The 15,955-nt window shown below is 41.9% G+C and overlaps 1 protein-coding gene across 1 annotated transcript in view; it reads left to right on the top strand.

Moving 5' to 3' along the window:
- Positions 1-15,955, top strand: part of AGPS (alkylglycerone phosphate synthase) — a 300,029-nt gene that overhangs the window by 63,727 nt on the left and 220,347 nt on the right. Inside the window, exons 3-5 of the mRNA XM_033946176.1 lie at positions 1,145-1,235; positions 12,635-12,749; positions 15,809-15,883. Coding sequence (XP_033802067.1) covers positions 1,145-1,235; positions 12,635-12,749; positions 15,809-15,883 — 281 coding nt within the window. The remainder of the gene's footprint in view (positions 1-1,144; positions 1,236-12,634; positions 12,750-15,808; positions 15,884-15,955) is intronic.

Genomic DNA, 15,955 nt, shown 5'->3' with positions numbered 1-15,955 from the left:
CTGCTTTCTCTATAGCTTTGGCCTGTATGAATTTGTCAATCTAGATTGCTTTTCATTTTGCTAGTAGACTCCAAAATTGTAAGCTCAAAGCTGAGGCAATTGTATAAGTGGGTGCTTTAAATCTCCTCTGGATAGACAGATGAAGGATCACCATTCTCTAGGATGGATGTATTAAAAGGTAGAAAGATGTGGGTGTGTAACATGTTAACGTTCAGGCCATCTGACTTGCTACTATACTAGTGAGCCTGAAAAGGCTATGGCGTTTGAATTTTGAGCTTCTTTAGAACCCATTAAAACAGCAGTCAGAGTCTTATATAATTTTTCTCCAAGATAACCTGCTTGAATTATGTGCAACAACCCCTGTTGCACACAGCCCTAATTTGTTTTTAAATAGGTCTTAATCATACAGGTTTGTAAGACAAGGCACATTCACTACAGCTTCATCTTTTATTGCCAGTTTAGAGATGAATTTAGAATAAATTGGCTTTAAAAACAGCAGGAACAATTTGAGCATTCTATATTAAAAATAGCTTTTTTTTTAAAAAAAAAAACCCTTAACAGACCTGAGCTCCTCTAATAAATGCTAGACAGATTTAATTCTCTCCCTTTTCAAAGATAAATTGCTCTACTGGTCTCAGCCCCATTTTATATCTTTCTGGATCATGCAACTTGGGTCTGATAGAAAACATGTTAACTTGGGTTAAAAGAAACATGTTAATGTTAAAATTTGCAATGGCAGTCCTGTTACTTATGGGTAGTAGGCCAGTGTTCTGAACAAGCTTCCTAATGTCTCCTTTGAGCAGTGTGTGTTGGTGCAATGATTTGTAGCTGATGGTCAAATGTTTTCAAACAAATTAATGGTATTTGATAGCCCATTTTTCTAGGTCATGCATCAACTCCAAGCTTAGTATGCAAATGTTATATGCAATATACTCGGTGTGGCCTTCAGTGTGTGTGACTAAAGGAATGCTACTTGTGAGTTCCATTGATCAGACCATTTTTATTTAGTGATATATATTTACTGTATTTGCTTATGCTCTGATGGTTCTCTCTGAAACCCTGCTTCCTCTACCTATTTTAAATTCTTGAGTCTTTCGCTAGCAGTATGCCAAGATATAGTATAATGGAAGCTGTCTTATTTCAGGTATCAGTTGGGTGGTATGGTATTACCAGCTTTGCGGGAATGGATGGAAAAAACATTTGGTGCAAGTCTGGAGCATAGAACTACTTCTCAGGTAAGTAAATGGCTGAAAATTTATCATTTTCTCTGACTGTCCTGGAGATGGCGTTTCTTCTCTTCCAAACAGACTTCTCAGTGGTCTCTTAATGGACACAGTTTATTTTGACTGAATGAAATATCTTTTCCTCTGGTTTCTTAGTTCAAAGATTATGGCCTTACTCATGCTACAGATCTGATATGAATTTCATTGTCTACCTTCTAAGTTCTACGGCATGAGATGATGGTGTTAATACATAATTTTAGGGCAAAAGTAAAAAAAAGTGGCAGCATGTGTAATAGAGCCATACAAAATAGGGTGTAAAAACATTAAATATAGCATATAAACTATAAAGAAAAAAATCTGTCTCTCCATGAAAAAAAAAGATTTAATCTACCCAAGGGTTATAATACTCTATCCCAGTTTTCTTCTAATTTTGTTCAAAAATATTATTTACTGGACAATAAGTGGTATTTTTGAAAAAAGTAGAAGTGGACTATAGGATTATAACCTTTTGGGTAGATTGTCATTTTCATGTGGTGGTATGAAGTAATCTATCTCAAATAGTGTTAGCAGAGTCAAGTAGGTCTCTACAGAAATCTAAATTAAAAAAAGCAAAAAACAGGGTAGAGTACAAATTTCAAAAACAAAACAAAATGTTGAGAGACAGCAAACAAATATCTGCCAGTCTGGAGGAAAGGACATCAGAATGGAATGTAAGATCATTGGATTTCTTATAACACACAGTTCAGTATGCTCACCATGACAAAATGTTTCTATGGTTAACGATTTATATAATTTAGAGACATTTACTAACACCCAAGAAGAATCTACCTTAACCGCAAACAGCTTGGCAGATTTCTTCAACTCTAAAATACAAAAATTAAAAGCCTCGCTAACAGTTCCTGCCAAGCCTCACTGGTACTACCCCATTCTGCTAGATACTGACAAGTCCAGATCTGATCTAGAATCCAGAGCTGATCTGAACTGGAACTATTTCACAACCATTGACTGGCAAACTTTTAGCAAATACTACAATAAATATGCTAACTCCTACTGCAGACTGGACACATGTCCCCCAAATGTCATGAAAACTGCCCTGGTCAACTTTAAAGTCAAGTTGTTAACTTGGGTAAACTTTTTATTATCCTCAGGAAAGTTCCCAGTAGAACAAGGACATATTATGATTACACCTATAAAAAAAAATGCAAAAGAACCATCTAATGCCCCATCTAACTACAGACCCATCGCTAATATCCCACTAGTAACTAAAATAGCAGAAGGGGTGGTAAATGCTGAACTCACCACATATTTGGAGAAACATAACATTTTACACGACAATCAATCGGGCTTTCGTTCAGGCCACAGTATCGAAACCATTATTGCCGCTTTGTTCGATTACCTGCACTCACTCTTTAGCCAAGGATCAAGCGCTCTAGTCTTACAACTTGATCTGAGTAGTGCATTTGACCTGGTCGACCATACTAGTCTCCTGAACTGTCTGGCAACCATTGGTATCTCGGGCCATGTTCTCAACTGGGTTCCTGGGAAATAGATCATACAAGGTGTTTAGGAATGACACTTTCTCCTATAGTTGGGACAACTCGTGCGGGGTTCCGCAGGGCTCCCCCCTATCCCCTACCCTGTTTAAAATCTATCTTGTCTCCTTGGGAAATCTTTTGCAGAGTTTAAAGCTCAAACTCTTCATCTACGTAGACGACATTACTATAGTCATCCCGCTAACTTGTATCACACCAGATTTTCTAAATTCTCTATCAATTATTCTTAACCAGGTGGAACTTTGGATGTCAGCTTTTAGATTAAAGTTCAACTCAGAAAAAACCAAATTCTTCCTGGCAACACCCAACGAAAAAATCAAGATCACCACGATACATGTGAATGGGTCGGACTAGTGTCTCGAACAATCCTTAAAAATGCTAGGAGTCACTTTAGACAAACATCTTACTCTGGAAAAACATTCTGACTTAGTGTTTAAGAAAAGTATCTCGATCCTCTGGAAACTCTGCATCATAAAAAAATACTTTGACGACTCCTCTTTTCATTTGTTAGTTCAATCCTCCATTCTCAGCATCCTGGACTACTGTAACATCATATATCTAGGCTCCTTCAAGAAAACCATCAGGAAGCTGATGCTGGTTCAGAATACCGCCGTCCGCCTCATCTTCGGCCTGAACAAATGGGAACACATTACCCCTTTCTATCATAAATTACACTGGTTACCATTTGAATCCAGAGTCTTGTTCAAATTCTCATGCTTCTGCTACAAAACAGTATTTGGTATGTTACCGAGTTATCTTAACCCCCATTTCAATTTAAATTACAACTATAAGACCTCCTGCAGAATACATCTGTTCGCTTTTCCCTCATTAAAATTATGCCATTTCAAAAGATTCCTTGAAAAAACCTTTTCTTTTCAGGCGGCTAAACTAAATTCTTGGCTCGCCCAAACTGTGCTTGATGCCTCTTCCTATCTGGAATTCAGAAAGCAGCTCAAAACACAATTATTCCACAGACTGAATTCTTAATGCATTTTACTAAGTTTTGCCTCATTACCACTTCCTTTAGACTGTTATAACCATCCACGGTTGGCCTGTAATTACTTCCTTTTCTTATATTGTATGCTTACAACCTGTTAACTTCAATGATTACAATGTTTATACTTCAATTTTTAATTGTTGTGAACCGCCTAGAACTCTCTAGGTATGGCGGTATACAAAAATAAAATAATAATAATTATTATTATAGCGTGGTAAGTCTATAGTGCTTTCTATTAATTTATAATTTGTCTTTTCGTAAATGCTACAATATGAAACAAATTAAAAATGCTTAGATTTCTAGCAGCCATTTTGTGGTGCTGTAAGAAAAGTGGCTATATTGAAAGTCCCCTAAAGCAGATCAGATAGATCGAAACGCTTTTAAGCTGTTATGTGAAGAGTCATGTGTAGTATATTGTGAACAGTGCTCGAGTCTGGATAAGATAAGACAGGTAAGATTTTTATTAGCCACATAATTAGTATTGATACATTGGAACTGACATATTGGAACTATGCACTGTTGTCTGTCTTTAAAAAAACAATGTCTGATGAAAAGGAGAAAATCTCCCCTGCCCCAAAATAGAAGGGTGAGGGAGAGAGACAGCCCAAACAGCACACTACCACATAAAATTATTTGTAGTGAAAGGAAAGCCCTCAGCCACACAGCTTGCAATGGGGATGAACCCTTAATGGACCAGCTGTCACAAGCGTACACCCAAAAGGGTGTATATCTGTAAGACCACCATCGAATGTGAAGAGCGGGTTCACCCCCACACTCAAAAAGTGTGTTCCCTTAAGTCTAACACTCATTGTAAATCAACATGGGTCATTTATGTTATGACTTGCCCGTGTCAGCTGTTATATGTGGGGCGTACCCAAAGAACTATTAAAACTCACCTCATTGAACACAGGAGTAGGATTAACACCCAGTCTATGAGTTCTCCTATGGTTCCTCGTTGTGTTCAGTTTTGGCATTCCTTGTCTGATCTACACTGGAGCATCATTGAGCAGGTTCCTGAGGATTTTGATGGTGATAAATCGACTTTCTTACAGCGGAGAGAACAATATTGGATTTTCGAGCTTCAGTCTCTGCATCCTTTGGGGCATTGTGCCATTTGATATTTTGAGCATGTAAAAGAGAAATATGCAAGTTTTAAAAAGTATAGCTGTAATTGAATCATGATCCTTAATGATGTTTAGGTACTGTTGACTTTCTTTCTAAGACAAACTGGTTTAACTTTGCCTCTAGTTTTCTCTACACATATCCACATCCAGCTACATAGCAATGCAGTAGGGTAAGAATGTTGCTACTACAGTGGAACCTTGGTTTACGAGCATAATTCGTTCCAGAAGCATGCTCGTAAACCAAAATACTCATATATCAAAGCGAGTTTCCCCATAGGAAATAATGGAAACTCGCTTTGATACGTTCCCCCCCCAAGGCCAGCGGCGCTGCTCCACCCCCCCCTCCGCGTGAACTGGCACCCCCCGCCCAACAACTTGAACTTACCCCACCCATCTGGCACCGGCACGCAGCCCACAGGACATGCTGGTGCCGCTAGAAGATCTTCCTGCCTCTGCCGGCCTTGAGCATGTAATCCATCCCCACTAGATACTGTCTCACCCACTACAGGGCTGGATACCAGTAGGGGAGAACATGAAGATGAGTTGGACAGATTGAGTGGTGCGCGATTATCTGGACTTGGGGAAGGAGCCTCTTGAATCATTGAAGTTATTGATGTTTCTGCAGGTTTCCCTTGAGGAACAGTAAAATTGTCCATTGGGCCTGGGACCTTAGTTGTTTCTGAGTGTTTCAATCCTTTTTAATGATCCATTTCTCTTGCCCATATTAATCAATATGACAGTCCCAAAGCAAATTCTTAAACAGTACCTGAAGAATGATATTCTACTACAGCTTCAGAGCATCAAAATTTTGACTAACATCCTTTGGCTCCAAAAGGGCATGCCCCTTCGGGCATGTGTCCTGAGGACGAATCAGAGGAGAATCAGGAATTAGACCTGCATGAAAATGTAGGCGGAAGAAGACGTAAGCATAAGACCTGCATATATTGTAGGTGAAGACCACTGCGAAACCCCAAATAGTTATATTTCTAAGAGAGACATTGTGCATATGAATTCATTCTTCTAAGCAATCATTTTTCTCTCTGTCAGCAAAAGATAAAGATTCATCTTTGCTCCATAAACCAGCAGTCAAATCTCTTGACTTGGCATCATTGTTTTGGGATATGATATGATGTCCTCCTAAGAAGCACTATTAAGGACAGTGTAACTCAGGAAGGTGAGGGCCTGTTCTCTGGAGTTATTAGCCTTAGTATTGGAAATGCACTTGTCAGGGAAATATAGAAAGGTCAGTTTTGGCATCAGGTGACGTCACGTTTCAGTATGGCTCTGTGATGAGTGTTTACACCATATAGCCAATAGAAAAGCAAGTATGTAATCTGTATCTTATGCTACTGAGCAAAAGTGTATAAATGTTATGCTGGCTGGCATAAGAAAGTAGGTGGGAGAGAAGAAGAGATGAATCCTAAGACAGAAGCTAGCTACATTTTATGTATATTATCCTTATCTGCCCTGAGTGCTGCTTTTCAGTTTCTTTTGCTAACTTTCATTTAATGCTAACAAATATATTTCATATCAGTAACCAAGGAGTACGAGGTCTATTTCTGTGATGCGATAAGCGGCCTGTCGCTGTCAGTCCTTGGGCCACCTTTGCAATACCATGGCTACCTTTGTAATTTCAAGGGTCCGGGGAACCTGGAAGTGATGTCAGATACCACCGATGCTGCTGCTGGGCTCTTCCTTCACTAGTGTCCTCCTCTGTTCAAGGCCTCACCCCAACTCTCCTCTGTTAAATCATGACTGTCTCTGCAATTTCTAGAGTCCAGGGAGCCTGGATGTGACGTGCCATGCTGCTCCTTCTCTGGTCTTCACTGGTCACCCCAACTTCCCTCCCATAAATGCAGTTTTTTTTAAATGATGTAGTATTCATATTGCTGCTTGTCATGTGCTTAGTGATAAAAGTTTAGTTGAACAAATACATATGCATGTGGATTTGGTTTGCTTAGAAGCACTCATTATCCCAGGACAAGTAGGCAGCCTATTCTCACATGTGGGTGATGTCATCCACGGAGCCCAGATGTGGACAGCCTCGCAAGTAGACTTGCTTGTAGAAAACTTTGAAGTTTCGAGTCTGCCGCACCACGCATGCGCGAGTGTCTTCCCGCCCAGTACAGGGTGCGTCTCCTCAGTTCTCAGTTTTCCGCAGAGCTGAGAAGTCTGTCTTTGATGCTCTGTGCTGAACTTTGTTCGCTTCGTGCCTTCTCTTCACCGCGGTTTGTGTTTTATTTTCTTATTACCGGATCGCTGTGCTTTTCTTTTAGTTAAAAAAATAAAAGTTTTATTTTTTTCATCGACTGACTGGCGGGGTGTGTTGCTTGCCCGCAACCTGCGGGCTTCGACTTCGCAGCAGCTATCTTACCTCCTAGGTCCCGGCCAGTCACTGACTTCAAGAAGTGTTGCCAGGGCCAGCGTGCGATTTCCCTCACAGACCCACACTGCTGGTGTGTTCAGTGTCTCGGGCCTAACCATAGTCCGAAGTCGTGCACGCGCTGTGCTACCCTTCAACCTCGAGCCCTCAAACGTCGTCAGATTCAAGTGGAAAAGCTTTTTAGGATGGACTCTTCAGCTACACCCTTGACTTCGACCTCCGACTCGGTCAAGCCTTCAACGGGGTGTCCTCCTGTCTCCACAACTCCGACCTTGAGTCTCATCAGACCTTCCTCGTTTGGATTGTCTTTGGCCTCGAGTGCACCTGTTATATTTTCTCCTGAGCTTCCCTCAGGCCAGATACCTAAACAGAAAGTTCCTGCGGTGGTCCTCAAGATATCCAAGCATCAATCCTCCAAGTTGAAGCATGCTCTCTCTGCCACCTCGGAGCCTTAGCAAGCGGTCCAGTTTCAGACTCGGATCCACAATTGCAAGCTACTATCCAGACCATTTTAGAGCGGGAATTTGTTCAGTTACTGAGCAAATACAGTCCTGCCTTGACTCTGCTTCCTGCAGTCCAGCCTGGGCAATCAGCAGTCTCACATGAGGTCGAGTCCCTGCCTGTCCCTCGAGCTGAATCTATGCAAGGAGTCAAGTCTTTGCGAGTGTCTGGTCTGGAATCTACACACTCTATGCAAGGAGTCGTGTCTTTGCAAGTGTCTGGTCTGGAATCTACACACTCTATGCAAAGAGTCAAGTCTTTGCGAGTGTCTCGTAAGGAATCCTCATACTCCATACAAGGAGCCGAATCTTTGGGAGTGCTTTGAGATTCCTCAATCCAAACTACTGAGTCTATGGGGTTTTGATCTACAGCTTCTAGCCCTATTCATTCACCAATGGCATTCATTCACCAATGGATCTTAAATTGGACGCTGGATCAAAATACTATAAGGAGTATTTAGAAGAAATGAGTATGTTTCAACCTCCTGCAGAGTCTCTCAAGCTGCCTCTTAATTGACTTTTGTCTCAAACTTTCAAACGAAACCTCGAGACTCCTTACGCTATTCCTGCTGTTCCAAGCAAGGTGGAATCGAGGTATAGAACTCTACATTGCAAGGGCTTTGAGAATTCACAACTATCTCATCAATCCTTCCAGGGTTTATGCTACTGTACCTCCTGGAAGAGAGGGTAAGACCATGGACAAATTTGGCCGTCGTCTTTATTAAAATTCGATGATGGCCTCCAGGGTTTTGAATTATAACTTTATTTTCACTACTTATTTCAAGTACTTGATTGATATTCTCCCTGGATTTTCTAAAGACCTTGGTCAACATAGACATTTGGAGTTCCAGCAAGTTACTGCTACCTTGGCACAACTCAGGTTGCTTCTTCAATCATCTTATGATGCCGTTGAACTTTCCTCGAGGGTCACTGCATTTTCGGTAGCGATGCGCCGTCTGGCCTGGCTTCGCACCAGTGATATGGATCCCAATCTTCAAGATCAGCTGGCTAATATCCCTTGTTAGGGCAATGACCTCTTTGACAAATCTTTATAGGCTGCCACCAAGAAGTTGTCTGAACATGAAAAATCCTTTGCTTCTATCGTCAGACCAAAGCCTAAGACAGCTCCTGCAAAACCTACTCGACCTCTTCCATCCTGTCAGAGGCGTTATCCTCTGAGAGCAGTTCCTTACACTCGAGCGCCCCCCAAGAAACAACAACAGCAAAAGCAACAGAAACATCAACCTTCTGCTACACCTTAGGCTTCTCAGCTTTTTTGACTGTCTCATACAGAGCATAACCTCCATCGTTCTGCCTCTGTCCTCCCCTCTCCCCATAGGAGGTCATCCCCATCATTTTTACCATCGAAGGGAGACCATTACATCCGACCTTTGGGTGATGGCAATAATCATGGAAGGATACTCTCTTCATTTCACTCAGATTCCACCAGAGCTTCCTCCAAGAGAGTATCCTTCCAATCCATCCCAGACTGCCCTCCTTCTTCAGGAAGCTCAAGCTCTGCTTTGTCTCCGTGCCATCGAGGAAGTTCCTTTGGAACAGCAGAGCAGGGGTTTTTACTCCCATTACTTCCTAGTTCCAAAGAAGACGGGCAATCTGTGACCCATACTGGATCTCAGGGCTCGCAACAAATTTTTAGTCAAAGAAAAATTTTGCATGTTGTCCCTCACATCTCTCTATCCCCTTTTAGATCAGAACGATTGGTTATGTTCTCTATATCTCAAGGAGGCTTACACTCACATCCCCATTTATCTGAACTCCTGTCAGTACCTCAGATTTCGGGTGGGGAATCTGCATTTTCAGTACAGAGTGCTACCCTTCGGCCTGGCATCGTCTCCACGAGTGTTCACCAAGTGCCTAGTGGTGGTGGCAGCAGCTCTGCGGAATCCTGGTCTTCAGGTGTTCCCCTACCTGCACGACTGGCTCATCAAAGATTCAACATCTCAGGGGGTTATTGTAGAGACCCAACGGACTATGTTCCTACAAAGCTTGGGATTCGATATCAACTTTCCCAAATCCCACCTTCAGCCCTCTCAGAATCTACAGTTCATCGGAGCTGTTCTGGACACTATCCAACTCAGAGCATTCCTTCCTCAACAATGTCTGGATGCTCTTCTTCAGCTCTGTCACAAAGTGTCTTTCCGCTCTTCACTCTCAGCGCGACACATGATGGTACTACTAGGTCACATGGCCTCGACTTACGTGACTCCTTTTGCCAGACTTCACCTCAGAATTCCTCAGTGGACCCAGGCATTTCAGTGGGCGCAGGCTTGCTACCCACTCTCTCAACACATTACAGTCACTCCGCTGGTGGATGCTCTCTTCCAATCTCTCCAGAGGTTTACTGTTTCAGACGCCCCCCCTCATCAGAAGGTCCTCATGACAGATTCCTTGACCTATGCTTGGGGGGCTCACCTCGATGGTTTCCGTACTCAAGGCCACTGGTCCAGCACAGATCGTTAGTGTCATATCAATCTGTTGGAGCTCAGAGCGATCTTCAGTGTTCTCAAGGCTTTTCAACACCTTCTTCACGACTAGGTAGTCCTAATTCGGACGGACAACCAAGTCTCCATGTACTATGTCAACAAACAGGGCGGAACGGTATCTCACCCTCTTTGCAAGAAGTTCTGAAGGTTTGGGACTGGGCAATCCTTCACAACACCTTCCTCAAAGCTACGTTCAAGGAGAGAAAAACTGTCTGGCGAACAAGTTGTGTCGTCTTCTGCAACCTCACAAATGGACACTCAATTCTTCGCCTCTTCATCACATTTTTTCTTAGTGAGGAACTCCTCAGATGGATCTCTTTGCATCTCCTCACAACTACAAACGGCCTCAATTCTGCTCCAGGATATACTCTCTTCATTCCCTTGAGGCAGATGCTTTTCTGTTGGAATGGACGAATCTCTTTCTGTATGCATTTCCCCCATTCCCTCTCATTCTCAAGACTCTTGTCAAGCTCAAGCTCTTGTCAGTTCTCTTGACAAGCTCAAGCTCTTGTCAATTCATGCCACCATGATTCTGATAGCTCCTCAGTGGCCCAGGCAACCTTGTAACTCCTTTCTACTTCAACTCAGCAGCAGGGAGCCATACCTTCTACCAGTTTTTTCATCTCTGCTTACACAGAGTCAAGGATCTCTACTTCATTCAAATCTGCAGTCTCTGCACTTGACAGCTTGGTACCTTTCAACATAACTCCTCTTCAGTTTCCTCAACCTGTTCAAGACATTCTAGAAGTTTCCAGAAAGCCTGCCACTAGGCAATGCTACCACCAAAAATGGACTAGATTTTCTACGTGGTGCATCTCTCATAACATGGAGCCTCGAGATACCTCCTTGGCTTCTGTCTTGGATTATCTTTTGCACTTGTCTACCTCTGGCCTCAAGTCTACATCCATTTGAGTCCATCTCAGTGCAATTGCAGCTTTTCATCAGCCTATTGAAGGAAAACCCCTCTCTGCTCATCCGGTGGTTTCCAAATTTATGAAAGGACTTTTCAGTGTTAAACATCTTCTCAAACCGCCTCCAGTGGTTTGGGATCTCAATGTGGTTCTTGCTCAATTGATGAAGCCTCCTTTTGAACCAATGGCTATGGCTCATCTGAAATATCTCACTTGGAAAGTGGTGTTTCTCATTGCCCTCACATCTGCTCAAAGAGTCAGTGAGCTGCAAGCTTTAGTTGCTGATCCACCTTTCACAGTTTTCCATTGTGATAAGGTGGTCCTCCGTACTCATTCTAAATTCTTATCTAAAGTGGTTTCAGAATTTCATCTCAATCAATCCATTGTACTTCCAGTGTTTTTTCCAAGACCTCATTCTCATCCTGGAGAATCAGCTCTTCATACTCTTGACTGTAAACGTGCTTTAGCCTTCTAACTGGAACGCACCAAACCACACAGATCTGCTCCTCAACTTTTTGTCTCATTCGATCCAAACAAGTTGGGACATCCAATTTCTAAGCATATCATCTCCAACTGGATGGCTGCTTGTATCTCTTTCTGCTATGCCCAGGCTGGACTGCATCTACAGAGTCGAGTCACAGCCCACAAAGTCAAAGCCATGGCTGCTTCAGTAGCTTTCCTCAGATCCACTCCTATTGAGGAAATTTGCAAAGCTGCCACCTGGTCCTCGGTTCATACTTTCACCTCTCATTATTGTCTGGATGTTTTCTCCAGACGGGATGACCATTTTGGCCATAGAGAATTACAATATTTATTCTCATAATTTGCCAACACTCCCACCATCCCATTCTGGTTAGCATGGAGGTCACCCACATGTGAGAATAGGCTGCCTGCTTGTCCTTGGATAAAGCACAGTTCCTTACAGTAACAAGTGTTATCCAGGGACAGCAGGCAGCTATTCTCACAACCCATCCACCTCCCCTGGTTGGCTTCTCTGCTAGCTATCTGAACTGAGAAGACGCACCCTGTACTGGGTGGGAAGGCACTCGTGCATGCACGGTACTGCAGACTCGAAACTTCAAAGTTTTCTACAAGTAAGTCTGCTTGCGAGGCTGTCCGCATCTGGGCTCTATGGATGATGTCACTCATATGTGAGAATAGCTGCCTGCTGTCCGTGGATAACACCTGTTACGGTAAGTAACTGCTTTCTTTGCTCAAACTATAGAAAATGTTTGGGAATAGTTATTTGTTAGTGCCTTTTTATTGCTGGAAAGTAAAGCGATCCTACTGAAGGACCCAAAGTGTCTGGAGTGTACAGGACTTGTCATTTTGGGGTTCTTACAGGCCTTTAATTGAAAACTATGACCATTATAAACCCTTTTCTTTTTCCTTTCAGTTCTAAATCTCTCTGTTTGTCAAATTGTTACATTTTGTTGTAGGCATCCTTAAATGTTGTTCCTCCAGCCATCATAAATGAAGGATTTCTCCATGACCTTAAAGCCTCGGGAATTTCATATTCTTTTGACACAGAAGATAGGGTATTCAGAGCTCATGGTAAGAGGAGCTGAATCTTAATTTTTTTTTACATTTTGATACTTTTTAGAGAAACTCCAGTGTATTTTTCTAGTACAATAGGTGTGTCATTCTGGACAGTAGGGTATTCTCCCCAAACTCATGAGCCATGCAGAAGGAATCCATTCTAGGTTTTCAACTCCTGCTTATCCAAAGTGCTCTGCTGCTCCCTTCAGTTTTTCCTTGTGCACGTGTGCCGGAAGATGTCTTTCTGATCTGCTCTGTATATTTCTTTATTATTTTAGTGTTTTTTTTTAGGCAGTTATCGGTGCACCAGAGCTTCCCAGTGAGGGGCAACTCTACCTGTGTGGAGAAGCAGCAGACTTGGGTCTTCAGCCAGCAGGTTAATCCCTTGAGGACCTGTTTGACCAGCCTGCAGAAACTATTGTGGAGCTTTGGGTCTGTTTCCCCATTAGCTTAGCTTGCCTACTGAATTGAAGGGACTTGAGCGCAGGCTGTTAGGCATCCACAGAGGGGCTCTTCTGGGTCCTGGCTGCAATTTCACCTCCACTCCTTCGTGTGCACAGTTCCATGGGGGTTGAATATCAGTTCGATTTTGGTCTGACTGGAAGCTCGAAGATCTCGGCATTTGGAAGACTGGCTGATTGAAGCAGGGATTCTTCTCCCAGATCCTGCTATTTCTTAGAGGTGAAACAGGCTGCACACCTTCAGAGCACATGTTACAGTGAGTAAGGCTATTACAGCATATGGGCAAAGTAGGGGGGGGCAGTGTCTGAAAATCCTGTTTTTAAAGGTTTCTGCCACTTCCTATAGGGCCCCTACCTATCATAATCCTGTTGTCTGGGGTTTTTTTTTCTTTTAGTTAGTTGTTTTTGAGCTGTTTATTGATGTTAAAATGCTGTCGCTACGGCCCTCTTGGATTTCCTAATTTTTTTCCAGGTTCTCCAGAACAGGAGGGGTGTTCAAGTTAAGATCTTTTTTCAACTGCAATACTCACCAGGTTGTGTATGGTATCGTCTGCCCTTAGGTCAAACAAAACGTAAAATAAAACAGTGTATTGCTCAACATTTGAGCAATCTGCGTTTGAAAAAACTGGACACCCCATTGGTTAGTCATTGGGAGGAGGAGGTTTACAAAATAGATGAAGTAAGATTAGTACAGAGGGGGAGATGTTTCTAAAATGCTGTTATGCAAAGAGCAAAGGCTCATTTTCCAATGGGGAACCATAGAACCTTTTGGCCTTAACAAAGAAGTAGAGTGGAACATTCTATGATGTCATACTCTCTGTGCTTCAATGATAGGCTCTGGGGTAGTTTAAATGAGGTATGTGTGTGTGTCACCTGGGAATTCAACGGTTTGTATCCTGTCTGAGGGGAGAGTAGGCTTGTGAACCCGTGCAGTTGTTAATCTATAATGAAATGCAGTTGTTAATCTATAATGAAATGCAGTAGTAAAGGTATGGTATTGATTTTGCTGGATTAATGATGTTTAGTAGAGGAAATGGATCCTGTAATGATTTAAGTAATTATGTTGTAAAAGTTGTAAACCTGCCACAGGCTCCTGAAGATGCTGTCTTAGCGAAACATGGTGCTACATTGGGCTGGCTGGATACAGTCTGTATTGGAGTGAGAAAGCTTTATAACAGCTTTGTCTAAGAATCAATATATGCTTGTTGTAACATTGGAGAATACTGGAGAAATGAAATAATACACACAGACTATGATGTGGAACAACTTAATTTTCATCAGAAAAGGCTTGTGAATGGACTGAGTACAAGCTCCAGGTTTTCTTCCACTGTATTGTGGGATAAAACAGATTTTAGTAACTGAAAGTGCAATGTGGATTCATTTATGTTTAATGTATAATATAGTGTTAAGATTTATGTTATTTAATAAAAATACAGTATATTTAAATAAAAAACCTATCTAGTTATGTGTATTAAATACTTTTTGAGATAGGTAATTTGGTTAATTGTACCCTGCTTTGTAGTGTTGGTATACCAATGAATATGCATGAGATCCATTTGCATACAATGAAAGGCAGTGCATGCATATAGATCTCATGCATATTCATTGGGGAAATCCTGAAAACCTGACTGGATTCCGGCCCTCATTGCCCATCCCTGTTCTAGGTGGTATATAAATTTTTAAATAAATAAGTACATATTTGTGCTTACCAGTCAAGCTAGATGTGGTAGACCAGCATCTAAGGCTCCCATCTCAAGATGGATGCGGATGGCCATCTCATCAGCATATATTGACTGTAGCAAGCTATCACCGGTCTTCTTGAAAGCACATTCCACAAGAAGCGTAGCTTCTTTGTTGGTGGAAGCTAGGGTGATTTTGCCTGGGGAGATTTGTAAGGCATCGATCTAGCTACTCTGCATAAGTTCTCCAAGTTCTACAGAGTTGATGTGGCAGTATGGGAGGACACCGTCTTTGGTTCCTCGGTGTTATGAATAGGCACAGAGGTATCACCCTAGATTTCTGGGATTGCTTTTGTATGTTCCTACTGTCCACAATGACATATGTATTCCACTAGAAAAAGAGGTTAGGTTCTTAACTTGTTAATATCTTTTCTAGTAGATGGGTGTCATTCTGGAGCCCTGCTCTGTTAGTATTTACTCTGCCTGCCTACTGTCTCAATCAGGAAGTTTGAGTCAAAACTGAGATTTTGATGTCAGTCAGACCTTAAGGGTATGAAGAATAATTTATTGCTATCGCACATTGGTGGAATGTTTATTTCAGTTGTCCAATTATAATGTTTAACATGTTATACTTTCAAAGCAGAACAGATTTGTAGTTCAGGCAGTCTCCCTGTATCCCTTCTTCTTATGTGTTACTATATTATAAAGCTATTGCCTGCTTTGATACAAACTGAAGGGGGCAGTAGATTCCTCTGGAGATGGAGGAGGAGTTCAAAACCTGGAATGGATTCCTTTTACACAGCTTGCAAGCATGGAGAGAATACCTTACTGTCCAGAATGGCATACCTATCTAATAGAAAAGATATTAGCAAGGTAAGAACTTAATTTCTTCTAATAGCTTTGTGTGTATTTTAAATAATCTTTTTGTTTTTAGGTCATTGCTTAAATGAGATTTTTGCACTCAGGGAAGGACTATTCAGACGAATCCCAGATCTTGTTGTATGGCCAAGTGAGTATTGTCTAAAAGTTATATTTATCTCTTACAATTGTTGTACAGTGGTGGTAACCAAATCCTTTCCTG

This window comes from Geotrypetes seraphini, chromosome 5 (assembly GCF_902459505.1).
Source record: "Geotrypetes seraphini chromosome 5, aGeoSer1.1, whole genome shotgun sequence".
NCBI classification, from domain to species: Eukaryota; Metazoa; Chordata; class Amphibia; order Gymnophiona; family Dermophiidae; genus Geotrypetes; species Geotrypetes seraphini.
This window is presented reverse-complemented; position numbering and strand designations above follow the sequence as displayed.